General features: G+C 36.7%; 1 protein-coding gene across 5 annotated transcripts in view; it reads left to right on the top strand.

Moving 5' to 3' along the window:
* Positions 1 to 15,079, top strand: part of arhgap42b (Rho GTPase activating protein 42b) — a 148,874-nt gene that overhangs the window by 73,665 nt on the left and 60,130 nt on the right. For all 5 annotated transcript variants that reach the window (XM_055173707.2, XM_055173706.2, XM_055173705.2 and 2 more), the window contains exon 4: positions 2,657 to 2,728. In XM_055173707.2, the coding sequence (XP_055029682.2) occupies positions 2,657 to 2,728 (72 nt within the window). The remainder of the gene's footprint in view (positions 1 to 2,656; positions 2,729 to 15,079) is intronic.

Raw genomic sequence — 15,079 nt, 5'->3', positions numbered from 1 at the left:
TTCCAACTCCTTCCCTGTTTGCCAAGAGCGCTTGCGACATTAGGTTAATTTTCATTTGAGTCAGACTGCACACATGTCAGTGCCGTTTACATTTGGGTCCAGTCAGGTTAAAAATATTGCCAATTGGGTTGGGACGGACTCTGGTCTAATTTTTTCGGGTTTGTCTCAGGCCGGATCTTTCTTTTAAAAAATGATTTATCGACCTCGAGTTCGGGTAAAAAGTGATTCTGGTTATTTCGGGGTCTAAACTTCTAGTTCAAGCAGAGATGGCGATAGAGAGGCCATAACTACAGACTGCAGCTTTAATGTTATTATATTTGTCGATGTTCGATGCATGCAGATTGCAACAAAATGCAATGCATCTCCTGGGCTACATACTAAATTTTTTTTTGTATGCGGTTACAAAAATCTGGCAGTGCACGGTGCTACTGATGACGAAATTTCCGTCACACACACTTAACGTAAAACCCCACGTATGCATAAAAATTTGACTATACTTCTAGCTCAAGAGTTAGTTAACATGTAGTTGCCATGTTATTTATAGTATTTACTGTGTCTAAGGTGATCTATCGAAATAAAGTGTAACCTTATACCCATATACCTGCTATTGCTAATACCACCTCATGCATCATTTGAGCTATAGGAACGATTCAGAATTAATCAGATTTAAAATATTGGTTTTATTGTGCATAACTTGTATGTTATTTTACATATTTTGAAAATATGTGATAATAATTTACATTTTTTTCTTACTTTTCATCCAATCGAATTAAACCACCTGACTCGTTTTTGATACCTGGATAATTATTATTATTTTTATTTTTTTGCATTTGGCAGACATTTTTATCCAAATTTATTTTTGTATTACTGATTTTTGTCAGTATGTGTGTTCCCTGGGTTTAAATTCATGACATTTGTGCTATAAGGCTATGTTTACATGACAAAAATGTAGTAAAAAAATAGCATTTATGCATATTTCATATACACATGACAACACAGGAGTAAAATCGCTTTATTATGTCAGTCCCTTCAGAAAAATTTGATTATGCGATCACACGATTCAATGCATAATCAGCCAAAGTCTGCATATTTATGCGAGGGCCGCATTTTTTAATACGTCATACTTTCGCCGAATAAATTGCAGATTTCTGCTCGCAAAATATGCAGAAATAATATGCATATATATCTTAGCAGAAAGTTGAAAAATGGTGCATTTACTTCACACATGCGCAGCCATGTCCCATGTTGTCATGGGAATATAAGGAAATAATGTAATTACGCGACGTAAACATCAGTCAAAAGCTGCAAACAGTTTTTAAAAAGTTCACAGTTTTTGCAAGTTCCTCGCAATTTTGGCAAGTTCCCGAAATTTCATCGCATAAAATTGCATAAATATCCTGCATATTTTTTAAGAAAACGTGCCGCAAGATCAAGGATTTTTGCCCCCAACAATCACAAAACAACTCTGCGTTTTTCTGGAAGGACTGTTATGTGTGCTAGGCCAGTAGATGGTGATTTTACCTTGTAATGAAACACTACATTTCTGCGCATTTTCTCTAGATCGATAAATACAAACATTCAAGATGGCAAAAATATATGTTTTGTTTAAATGAATGATGAAGTAGGTTTATTATTACAAGTGACCCTGGCAATAAAATTTTGTAAACTTTGTTGTAGTGATGGGCGCTAGTACTTGAGTACTTGAAGGTGACATTTACAATCGATCCCTAAAACAATGATCGTGTGGGTTTAAATTGTTGTTGTTGGTGATTATGGTGGAATTTGGAGGTCTAAATGGTTAGCATCACAAACGCTGGGGATGTGTTTGACTTGCAGTTTGCAAACCGATCATCATATGACATTGCAGTACTGCGATAGTGAAAACACATAAAGAAGTCCGCTTCCAAAGAAATATCCTTCCAATCAATCCAGCTGGATTATAGTGCCTCCCTACATTTCGTCCCCTTGAATGTGCCTGTTTCACCCTCCACATTTGATTATGGGAGTGAAATGGATTGCGAATGCAGTTTCACATCAACTTTAATGATACGATTCTGTTCAGCCAAAACTCTGGAATGATGCACACAGAGAAACGCGCACAGACGTTTGCCGTAATTGACACAATCTTCTGTTGTGCGTACAACGTCTCTGTGGCTCAAATGAGCATGTGATTTTACCCCGAGGGTCTTTTACAGTTCATGCAGTGATACCCGCCGATATATAGAGAGTAAAACTCCATCCCCGGTTGTTGATGGCCGCATTTCTCTCGGCTCTGTCAACCTTCATAGCCCTTATAAAACAAAACGCCATTTTCTTTTTTCTTCATTATTTGATTTCATGACATCTGCATTAGAGCTCATTTTGCTTAATTTTCACGGCCGATCGGCTGTCGGTCTCCCCTGAAGCTCTCATTAAACGAATGCTGATGAATCAAATGGCATCGCTCTCATCATTACTGTTCCTCTAAAGTGTGAATGTTCTCACAAGGCCTGCGCAGAAACAAACTCACATCACACATTTGCTCACCATAGCGAGCTTGTTAAAATTTCGAGCCTTATTAATGAAGCTTTTGCCATCTAACTTTCATTTGAAGTACATTTTAATATGTCATGTTCTCCTCAAATATCTTGATCTGTTTGTGTTTGATCAATTGCAGATACAGAATGCAGATGATGTTTTGATCACTCCCTTGGAAAGATTTCGGAAAGAGCAGATCGGAGCAGCCAAAGTAAGTCATACCATGGTAGTACCGTGTTTATCTGATATTTGTGACCCTGGACCCTTAAGTCGCATGGGTATATTTCTAGCAATTGCCAACCATACAGTGTTTGTGTTTTTAAAGTAAAAAATCATGAAGTCCAAGAAGATATTTTGTACATTTCTTACCATAAATATATCGGTAGCATTTTATTTTACAACACGTGTTCTTACCTTGTACATATATGTTAAATAGGTTGTACTTACAGACAAATGTGTGGTACTTTCCATTAACCCATACTTACCTGTAAGTACTAAATACTTAAATTATACATTCATTTGTAAGTACAGTAGTGTGTCGTGTTAGTTACAGTATACATACACTATAAGTACCTGTCATTAACCCACACTTGCCTGTAAGTACTAAATACTTATATTGTACATTCATTTGTAAGTACAGTAGTGTTTCTCGTTAGTTAAAGTATACATACACTATAAGTACGTGTCATTAACACACACTTGCCTGTAAGAACTAAATACTTAAATTATACATCTTTTTGTAAGTACAGTAGTGTTTCTCGTTAGTTACAGCAGTGGGTCTCAAACTGGGGGCCGGGGCGCGAGATGGTTCCAGGGGGCCCCAGTTGTATTACTTTTTATAAAATACATTAATTTATCATGTATTCTGTGTAATTAAACCTAAAAAAAATAAGGCTACTAACCAACAGCACTACTGTATAACTTAATATGTTTTGTTTAATTAAAACGTTACATTTTAAAACAGTTTTTTGTCATACATTTTCTTTGGGGGGACCGCAAAGAAATGCACCGTACACAAGGGGGGCCGCACGCGGAAAAAGTTTGAGAACCACTGAGTTACAGTATACATACACTACACTGTACGTACCTGTCATTAATCCACACTTGCCTGTAAGTACTAAATACTTAAATTGTACATTCATTTGTAAGTAGAGTAGTGTGTCGTGTTAGTTACAGTATACATACACTATAAGTACCTGTCATTAACCCACACTTGCCTGTAAGTACTAAATACTTATATTGTACTTTCATTAGTAAGTGTTGTTAGTTACAGTATACCTACACTATATGTATCTGGTATTACCCAGTACTTATCTAGAGGTACATAATAACTATCAAGTATGTACCACTGATAAGTACAGAAATGATACCATTTAATTACCATGTAGATACTCAAAAGTAAGTACCACACATTTGTCTGTAAGTACAACATATTTACATATGTACATATTTACATATTTATATATGTACAAGGTAAGTACATGTACCGTAAAATAAAGTGCTACCAATATATCATTTTTCATTAGTAATATGTGTTGCTAAGGACTTCATTTGGATTTTCTCAATAAATATTTTTTATATATAGTTTTCAAATAGTTATATATTGGCCAAAATATTGTCCTAATAAACCATACATCAGTGGCAAGCTTATTTATTTAACTTTCAGATGATGTTTAAATCTCAATAAAAAAGATCTTTATCCAGGGTCGCGTTTACATTTTTATGTATTTAGCAGATGCTTTTATCCAAAGCAACTTGCCTTGCATTACAAGCTATACATTTTCTCAGTATGTGTGTTCCTTAAAAATCAAACCCACAACCTTTGCACTGCTATTGCAATGTTTTACGAATTGAGCTACAGAAACACAATCATTGTACTGTACTGCTTAAATCATTTATAAAACAAAAAACAATAACAAAAGAAGAAGTGCAATTCAACTCAAATTGAATTAAATAAAAGAAGAAACATCAACGTGGTTTTACATTTTACACCAAATGGCAATACCATGGTACTAATATGTACTGTGGTACTAAATGATGGTTTATATTGTATGGTACTGTATGTACTTCAAAGGCAGTAATGAAATCAACATGGTAACATGGCATTACCATGGTACCAGAAACCATGTGTCCAAAAACAGAGTCCAGTTGCTTCTTTTTATCAGATGTATAAAGGCAGACTTGTAATAGTTGAACATTCATAAAATATTATTAGCTTCTGGTATTTACTACATTACATCATGCTTGCAGCATTACAGCAAACCATATACGGTATATTTGCAAGCATAGTCTAAACATATACTCTCCAAATATGCACACACGCATCACTTCTCTGACTTTTCCAACATTAGCACACGCTCAACTTTGGCTTCATTTCTCAAAGGCGAAAACTCATTGCACATTAAACTTGGCAACATCAAAATGTTCGACTGGGGTCACTCTTACACCCGCGGTGCTAAAAAGATCACACACACATATTCAATCACACGTGTGAACACGAGCACTCACACCTACATAAATAACAACCTACACACACGCATATGCCGCTTGCGTTTCTTAAGGCTGGGTGTTGGGTTCACTCATCTGTACATAACCCCAACCCTTTGATTTATATTCCTACCTCAAAGCCACGTTTGATTTATTTTGCATGAAAAGGCCATGAAAAGGGTTTGTGCTTGTGGATCGGGCTTTGTGAAGGTTCACTTCAGGGACCAGGGCACCAGGATACGCATAGCATAGGTGGACACACTGTAAGAAGAGACAGATGCTTATAAATCGAGATCAACCTGAGTGCCTCACGGTCGTGGATTGTCCAGAAGCTGGAGATTTAAAGAAACAGTTTACAAAAAGTGAAAAATCAATGACACACATGCAATTGTAAACCTTTTGTAAACCTGACTTTCTTTTATGGTACACAAAGGAGACCGTTCAATGCTTCATGCTGCTTTTTCTATACAGCGGCCTCATTCATAAAATTACATTTCATATTCCTTCAGAACGAATGAAAGAAGTTGTATGGAGTGATCTTTTTTTAACGCCTTTTAGAGCTCGTAGTCGCTTTTCCTCTTGGTTGTATGAAGCTCATTTTATACAACCGACATCTAATTTATTGTTTTATGAAAGAAAGACACAGTGGCATGAGGATTAATAATTGAGTAAATGGTAACAGAATTTTCATTTTAGGCTAAATAATTTGTTTAAAGATGTAATTTGCACAACCCATACGATTGTTTTGGTCATTTGTCCATTTCCTCAAATAGGACCATCACATGTGTTTACTTAATTAGCGCCTATTGAAGGTGAAACTTAATATATTAGGGTATGAAATATTTTGGCATATAATGTTGCTTTGATTGCATGCATTGGGACATGATTTACAAATTAAACTGCTAGGATTAATTGTATTTATATTACACATTACACTATTCAGGCATTTAGGGCAAATAACATACACATTTATTATTATATGATATAAAACACAGCATACAAAACAGTCACAACTTTTTTCAAAAAGTACTTAAAATATTATAAGTATACCGAGGTTAAATGATCGATTTATATGAAGAAAAGACGCAAAAGTGATGACAATACACTGTAAATATCAAATCCATTGTACACTCTCCAGTTCAAAAAGTGCCGCCAGAAGAAACGATATGATGTCATCTTTGATTGTGAAATACCATTGGTTCTCATGTGTCTCTTGATCAATTGCATCATTACTTTAGTTATAAATGTGAAGCGCTATTGGCTGTCTTGGCAGACTGTGTCAAGCCCAGGGTTCCCACAGGTCCTTGAAATCCTTGAAATTTTGTGAATCTGGGGGAAATAATTCAAGGCCCTGGGAAGTTTTTGAAAATATATATACATAGATACAGGTCATTAAAAGTGCTTGAATCAATTTTATGCAAGAAGTTTTCTGGAAAAAAATCCATATTATTCCCTGTGTAGTGTAGGATAATATCATAAAATGTCTAGCCTTTTAAGCACATGTGCTAAACTGTTCACTTTAAATGCTTATATCTTCTGTATGCGAATGTTGATTCATACCAAAATGCTTTTTTGCATAGTTGTGTTTGACACATAAAAAAACGTCTCGGGTTACGTATGTAACTCTTGTTCCCTGAGAAGGGAATGAGACGCTGTGTCTCCCTTGCTATACTTCCTGCGTCTCTGTAACGCCATCTTTGGCAATATTTCAGATAGTGATATACTTCCTGGCTCCCGTGTCACCCTGTCTTTGTTGTTAAGCCTCACCGTTGGTTGAATTTAATATACACATTAAGACGCACTTACCCCTGGAGGCGTCCCCAAAGTGTCACCGCAGTGACGCAGCGCGAGTTCCCTCAAAAGGGAACTGTAACAATGTATCTTAAAAGGTAACTTGATGTAACCTTGCTCTCACTTGAACATTACTTGACATTTATTTCAGCGGTTTCCCGACAGGGTTTAGATTAATCCAGGATTAATCTTGGTTATTTTAGGACATTTAAGAAATTTTTACAAAAAAACTAGGGGTGCACAGATAAATCCCGATGTACGCTAATAATATGTTGCCGATAACTATTCTGAATCGCACAGCTGATATTATTCACAGCTATTTCATCTACTATGGCTTTTGATCAGTAAGTCCTTATCGATCTGAAATCACTGTTAGTTTGAGTCTTTTATAACATGCATTTGAAAAAGCAAAACTCGTCAAACATAATCATATTCTTTATTATCATGAAAATACCTGAAAAGGTTTGAAGAAAAGCAATATAAATATATCCTTAAGCCATTTCCTGGAGCTGCGCGTGTATAGTTCTTCTACTGCAGCGCATATTGAGTTCTTCACGAGAGAGTTTCACCATATTTCATTGAGAAGCATAGCAAGCATCATCGGCCGATATATCGGTGCACCCCTAAAACAAACCTTACAAAAAACTATACTGGTGTGCATCTTGAGACAAAACAATGGCATTGATACATGTTAAAATTAGGGCTGTCAATAGATTAAAAAAATTAATCTAGATTAATCGCATGATTTCATGAGTTAACTCGCGATTAATCGCAAATTAATCGCACATTTTTATCCGTTCTTAATTTACCCTAATTTAACACTTTTCAGGTTTTTAATATTCTAATCATATATACATATATAGATGCTTTATGCAAATGTATGTTAACAACAGCCTGTTTACATTTTTAACAGAACCATCAAGCCATTGTTTTGTATATGCATTTTCCTTTAAGAAGATTTTTCTTTCTCCATTTTTATTTGATGCTGCATCATTTTTGACATGTGCTGTCAAATTTAGTCGAAATTAGCAAATTTTCAAAGAAATTGTTGTATATATTTTGACATTCTCTATTAAAAGATAGAACAATGCATGATTTGGAGGAATATAACAAAATAAGACAGAACTACACCTGTTTGAAGTTGAAAGAGTCAGCAAAGTTAAATTACCAGAAAAATCACCACATCCATACATTAAATTACCACATCAATACCTTAAAATCACTGATAAAACTATAAGATTTAGCACACACAAAGCAAAAACATAATCAATATATGTTAAACTTTTTTCTTTTGTTTGATTGACATTGAGACAGACTGCTTAAAATCTAAGTGATCTAATATAATGTTACACATCAGATATTTTTACCAAACAGTTAACCAAACATTTACTTAACAGATTATAGATCCTACCTGCGTGAATTCTTATCAAAGAGATATTTGTAAAACTTTAATTTTGTGTAGATGTCTATATCCGGGTCGCGCACTCGCGCGTCTGTGTGCACGCGCTTCAGATGTCAGTCATTCAGCGTGAGGAGATCGCTTTTGAGTCTTGTCGCTCTTAATAACTCTTTAACAATAATCAGGTACCGAACTTTATCTCTCTTAATGACTCTTTTAACATCAAGCAAGTCCTGCAGTCTATTTTCTAAGTCATGCATAAAAGCGAAACCAAAATGAATTGAGACGCATCTTTGCATTCGATTAAGCATTAGGATAAGGTGACCAGACGTCCCCGTTATCCAGGGACAGTCCCGTTTTTTGGTGTTCTGTCCCCGACTGAAGCTGTCCCCGGAAATGTCCCCGTTTTACAGCATGTCCAAAACAACCAGCAAATACACCGAAAAACCCGATCAACCACCCGATCAATCACTTGCTTTTGTAGTACCAGACCGGAGCAATCATGTAATGATTATTTTCACCAGCAGAGGGGGCCGCGAGCTACTTATCACCTGCGCTCGGAATATAAGTCTGATTTTTAGACCAAAATATCAAATTTGTGCTTAAAACAAACAAAAAAATCTACCACTGCTTAATTCAACAAAATACTTTTTTGCATGTTTTAAGCACAAATTCACTTAATTTTTTTTGTCTTAAAGCTATATTTTTCTTAGGGGATTTTGCTTATCAAGAAAATGCATCTTGTTTTAAGATTTTTTAGATATTTGTACTGAAAATTAGACAAAAATTTTATTGAGTAAGAAGAAAGTCATTTGTTTTTTTGCATTGAACCCACAACAATAAAAAAAGAAAACTTTTAAATTCATAAATAACAACAAATTTTAATTATATTTTCACCATTTAACTAGGAAATGTCCCCGGTTTTCATTTTAAAAATCTGGTCACCTTACCTTAGGAGGACGGGAACGTTACACCTCTCAGACGTATAAATAAAGATCATTTCAGATGTCCAACGAGCATTTAGAGCATTGGATTTGCTAGACGATTTGGTTAATGTTCTTATTTCTATGAAAACCTTTGAATCATTTAGACAGGATCCCATTTGTCTGCGTCTCTGTTCTTTCAACTATGGGCTGGACTAAGGGTCAAACAGAAATTGCGCGTTGCGTTAATCGGCGTTAATAAAATTAGTTGCGTTAAAATGAATTTGCGTTAACGCGTTATTAACGCGTTAATTTTGACAGCCCTAGTTAAAATATGTCAGTACAAGGTGTTTTGAAATTAAAGTAGCTCAGACATGCATTTTAGTCTGGGACCAGGATAAACCCTGTCCGGGAATCCACCCCATATTGTTTTAGAGGGGACTAATCCCTTACACGTACCTTGACGTTGTATTATGGTGCCTTGCACAAACAAAATAGTCAGACTAGTTTCAAACTAGACTCCATTTCCATATCTGTGCATAACCTAAAATATGTTTCTCCATGTACATACTGCTGCATCTTTCAATGCAATGTCCATTAGAAGTGTTTGTTTTTTGTTCATTTTGATTTTTAAAGTTACGAAGATACACAGATTAAAACCTGCTTGTCTTTGTTAAGTAGATTTGTGCCATTTGGTACTTATTTATAGTCATATGTGCACCAACGCGTGGCATGCCTAAGCGACTTACCCTGTCCTTGCGGTTACATTTTAATAAAAAACAGCTGACTAAAACATACAGATGTATTTTGGTCATTCACTACGGTCCCTTTTGTAAGCCGCCACTGTGCTTCCTGTAAACAACGAGTTCTTGACACGATCGATCCTGACAGTAAAGACCTCTGCCATGGTTACACAAGCATGAACTGAAGAATATACGCCAATAATGTTCAATATTGTCTGCTTTATAACCTTGAATAAACCCACATCAAAACAAAGAAAAGCGACTTCAGTGCCTCTAGTGCAGGGCGCCCCAACCTTTTTTACACCGCAGACCAGTTTCAGCTTGGAAGTTTTTTTCACGGACCGGGCAGGGGGGATGCTGGGGTGCTGTGCGAGTGAGACTCACGTGTTGCCCATACCTGCTCCAACTATTATTTTTAGTGGCTGTTAGTGCTGAAAATACTACTTTGAGAAATGTATAAAGTAAAGATCATAGAACCATACATGAGGGAAGTTAAAGTGGCCATGAAACGGAAGTAGTAATTGTCTTATTTTCCCCCATGGCGACGTATATCCAAGCGAAATGGCTTCTGAAATAAAAAAGATAGGGCAAGATTTGAATTTTGAATTTGAACATCGAAAACTAATTGGATCAGACGTAATGAAATGTTGAAAAGTATTCTTTAAGGGAAAAAGAACAAACAATTTGGCAACCTTTTATTACTAATTATAACAAGTAAACTTGGTCAGTCCTCCTAATGACTGATTTGATATATTTTTACTTAATACTTTAAGTGTGTGCAGGATTTTTTTTCTTTTACCGTATTTTTCGGTCTGCAAGCCGGGTTTTTTATAACTTGGCTGGTGCTGCGTCTTATAGTCAGATGCGCCTTTTAAGTCAGTAAGAATTAATTTTTACATTTATGAGACAACAGTACCGTCTACAGACGCAAGAGTGCGCCATATGCTGCTCCTGTATTTATGTAATTTAATAGATTCAGTAATGTGAAATGATGAGTATGCGAACTTCACGCTAGTTGGCTTGTTCCGTTAATTTAGACTATTCAACCTTCCAGGTAAGCTGGAATGGTTTATCGTTTAAATAACTGATAATATTACATTAACATACAGACATCTATTCAGCCTGCTGTTCTGTCTGCTATTGTTTAGTTGAATACCTTGGCTTCCAGATGAAATGTCTGTTCTTCGGCTTGGATTTTGTGAAATAGTTTTCTAAATAAACGCGACGTATAGTCCACTGCGACTTATATATGTTATTTCATCTTAATGACGCATTTTTGAATGATGCGGCTTATACTCCGGTGCGGCTTATAGTCCAAAAAGTATGGTACGTTTTGTTTTTGATTTGTATTCAACTGTTGGAAAATGGTAATAAAAATAACTGTGAAAAAAAGAAAACTGTTTGGATCGTTTAAAGTTGGGTCATGTTGCTATTTGCTAATTGCAGCGATCTTTTCCCGGACCCCGCCCACCTGCCATACCATATGACCGGAAGTAAAGAAAGATCATTTTGAGGTGGGGATGAGATTTGCATTTTTGATGAAAGATTATGAGGGCACATGAATTTTAAAAAAATAATGAAGCTCACAGATAAGTCGTTATTTGTAAAAAAAAAAAAATAAATACCACAATATTCCAAAACAAATGAATTTCATTGTAACTTTAATACTGGCTTTATTTTAGTAGAATTGTAGAACCGCAGTTTGGCAGATTGTGTTTACTATCATTGTTTCACAAGTTCATATTCAGTCTTAATAATCAACGGTAAACAAACTTGGCTTGCTGTCCTCAAAGGCAGCTCGAACCTGAGGCCAAAGTTCAAGTAACAGTACTGCACAAAGGAAATTAATGAGCAGTTAAGGAGGAGATTGGGAAGAAGAGGGATGCCGGAAAAATTGCCGCTGCGCGGGGGCATGGAGACCGACGCTTATTTGCTTTTAATGATGATTGACACAATCTAAATAATTGACCAAATATTAGTTTAAACAAAAAAATCCTAGCTTACACTTTCTGTCTGTCTTCCATCAGAGTGCAGTTTTCCTTGTCTTTCATATTTGTGTTTAGTATTGTGAAATTGGCAAAGACCTGGGGCCTCATTTATAAAGCGTGCGTACGCACAAAACAGGACTTGAAACGTGCGTACGGCAGTTTCCACGCAAATGTTGTGATTTATAAAAAAAACAAACTTGATGGGAGAATGGGCTTCCAGGGTGGGATCTAAGGATGATTCATGTTCGCACACTTGCAGGTGATCTGTGATTTATAAAGGGAACATTGCTTTGTTTTATAAGTCTTCATAATTTTTGGTGTATGCCATTTTTGGCTTTTGTGCGTACGTAGACTTTTAGTAAGAATCCTACGCACAGTATTATACATGAGGCCCCTGGTGGTTGTTTGTGAAAGCTTTACAGACAAAATAAATAGGGCCTAGCCATTTTCATTATTTCACAGCCTTATTATACATCAAAGTGTAATATGACATTGACAAAATATTTAATAATCTTGTCTAATAGTCTGACAGTATTGTGGAATAGTATCAGGACATCCTTGTGTCTGTTGCGCACTGCTAGGGGCGAATGGCCGGATGATGGGCCTATTTGGGAGAAAGTCCAGGGCTGTTTTTTAGCCCCAGTCCGTCCCTGGTTATTTGCGTTGACATAGAGTTGAAAGGTTTCATGTAGTGACGTATTCGGATTTGTGTGGTACATTTGCAAATTATTCATAAAGCCATAGCTCTGCAATTCTTTGATCGATTGTGTTTTAGAAGTATGCTTAAACTCTAATGACAGCAATCCTATGTGATCACAGATGCGATGGTAGAGAGAGAGAGAGAGGAGAGAGAGCGACCTGGTATAGTGTTGGGCGATATGCCCTATTTTGAGATCATCCTATCGTCAGCCTGTGAGATCGGCGATACACGATAGTATCGGGGGGTGGGGCAGTAGTTTACTCATTTTTTTATTTGTTATTTTTTACTCATTATAACAAGTCACTTGATGGGTGGACAAAAAAGAACAAGAGCAACACCGTCATGACCGCAACCTTCTTAAAACTGATGCCATTAATGCGAGCGCGTCATTAAAACCCTAACAATGATTACTTAATAACTGTAAAAACATGCATCTGCGCACACACACACACACACACACACACGTGCGTGCACATACATACAAACAATTCAATGCATTTGCTTATTGCTGTTGCAAGGCTACACGTGTCAAGCAGTGGTGCTCTCAGATGAGACTTTTTAAACGCATCGGTCCAGCGGAACGCGATCATATTTTAAACACAATCATATATTAAACACGAGGGATGTATTGCTACAACTCCTTGAAATGCATATCATAAACAGGATTAATGCATGGTGATCTGACTTCGGACCGAGCACAGCTCCCTGCAAGTCCGCGAGAGTGAGAGAGGCGCCAATATGCAGCGGGTCATATTTTAAACAAAAAGTAAAGTTTGCCTCAGCTCGCATGAAATGCATTAAACTGAACAAAGACATAAGGATTACTACTTTAGTTTATGTTTAGACTTCGGACAGACGCGAGAGCGCGTGCACGTGAGACAGAGAGAAGCGCAGCTGGTCATGACGCGGGTGCTAGAAGGAGTCCAAGATACGCGCATTAAGTGCAGGTACGTGCAAGAAGGATATCTCTATTTACAAGCTCTCTGCGTAAAGTGAAGCCTACAAACCCTCATGCGAGGAAAAGCATCCATTGTGGATGTTAATGTAAAACTATGATGATAATAAAAATAATAGTAACCATTCTCCAACTATCTTCATGACTATCGACATGAAAACCTGCCATTGGCGATATGTCTGAAGATCGTCGATACACGATACTATCATCTATCGGCACAACCCTAACCTGGTACAAAAGTGGAAACGATCGTGGTTATCTGAACTCTGCTTTTAAAGGGTAAAACATCTGATAAAGTTATTAAGTAGCTATTATACACATTTTTTCCAGGATGTTCTTGTGACCTGGTGGCAACTCGTACCTGACCCGGTTTTGGGTCGCGACCCGGTTGTTGGGGACACTCCAAACGAAAGACTTAGCGATATGTACCAGGAGAAATGTATTAATGTTGGCAGAGGGACATCATTTCAATGAGTTGGATCATTTGTCTGCCTCAATTAATCGAATATGAAAAAAATGACTCAAACTCTCCCCTTGTATCTTGATGTTTGGACAAACACTTTTAGCTTTTTTGGCCTGGTCGAGCTGGTCAATCTACCAGAGAAATGTTTTGTTACCACCACAGAGCCGCAGTGCTTACACTTTTCAACCTATAAATGGCTTACTTATATTTTTCATCATAAGTATTATGCCGTGAAGTGTTTAAACGATAATAAAATGACAGATCATCACGGTTACTATTGTTTATGTGTGACCAACCAGAGCGTAATGCTGTCACTCATCCTCGTATTGTGCATTTTGGCCCGTTCATCTCAGTTTGTTACTATAACAGCAAAGCAAAATACATCCCATCAGATTTATGGCACTTTAACCTCTCTCCATCTCCAGAAAGGGCACTTATCAAAACCATCACCCGTACCTTTCCTTTTTAACCGTTTCCCTCTAATAGCTTATCCATTTCTCCTAAACGCACATTTTCACCGGAGAGAAATGATGAAACCGTGGAACCTCACTAAAGGATTATGGGAATGTGGATTATGGGCAGGTTGCCATGCTTCTCCCTCGTAGTTAAGTGTTCAGGGGCGAGCTGGGAGGTGAAAACAACCTTATTAGGGAATTACAGACCTATTGGCTAAACTTTACCTTCTACCTTAAAGACAAACAGCGTTTACAATCTTAAAATTAAAGGTGCTTCATGATGATAAAGAAGAACCATTTGGCCATTTTGCTAATTTTTATACCTTTTAACATTTTAAGCATTTTAATTAACATTATATGATTTTAAAGTGCAGTCTTCATATAAGAGCTGTTCATGTCAGTCAGCAATACATTTAAAGCTGCAAACCGGAAATGTTAAGCATCCTGCTTACGTGTACGTGCAAATTTATACACTCCAAATTTATAATGGTTTATGGAGAATAATGCCAATCCATTCAACTTGGAAAGTCGGACTACTACTGTAGGCTACTGTACTGTCTGATCGAGCAGATCTCTCTCGTATCCGACTTTACAACACAACATTAATGCCATAAAAAATTATGTTATCCTAAAATGAAAATTGACTTACTGGTATGGT

Source organism: Misgurnus anguillicaudatus, chromosome 15, assembly GCF_027580225.2.
Source record: "Misgurnus anguillicaudatus chromosome 15, ASM2758022v2, whole genome shotgun sequence".
Lineage (NCBI taxonomy): Eukaryota > Metazoa > Chordata > Actinopteri > Cypriniformes > Cobitidae > Misgurnus > Misgurnus anguillicaudatus.
Note: the sequence above shows the minus strand (reverse complement) of the source record. Positions and strands in the feature narration are given on the sequence as shown.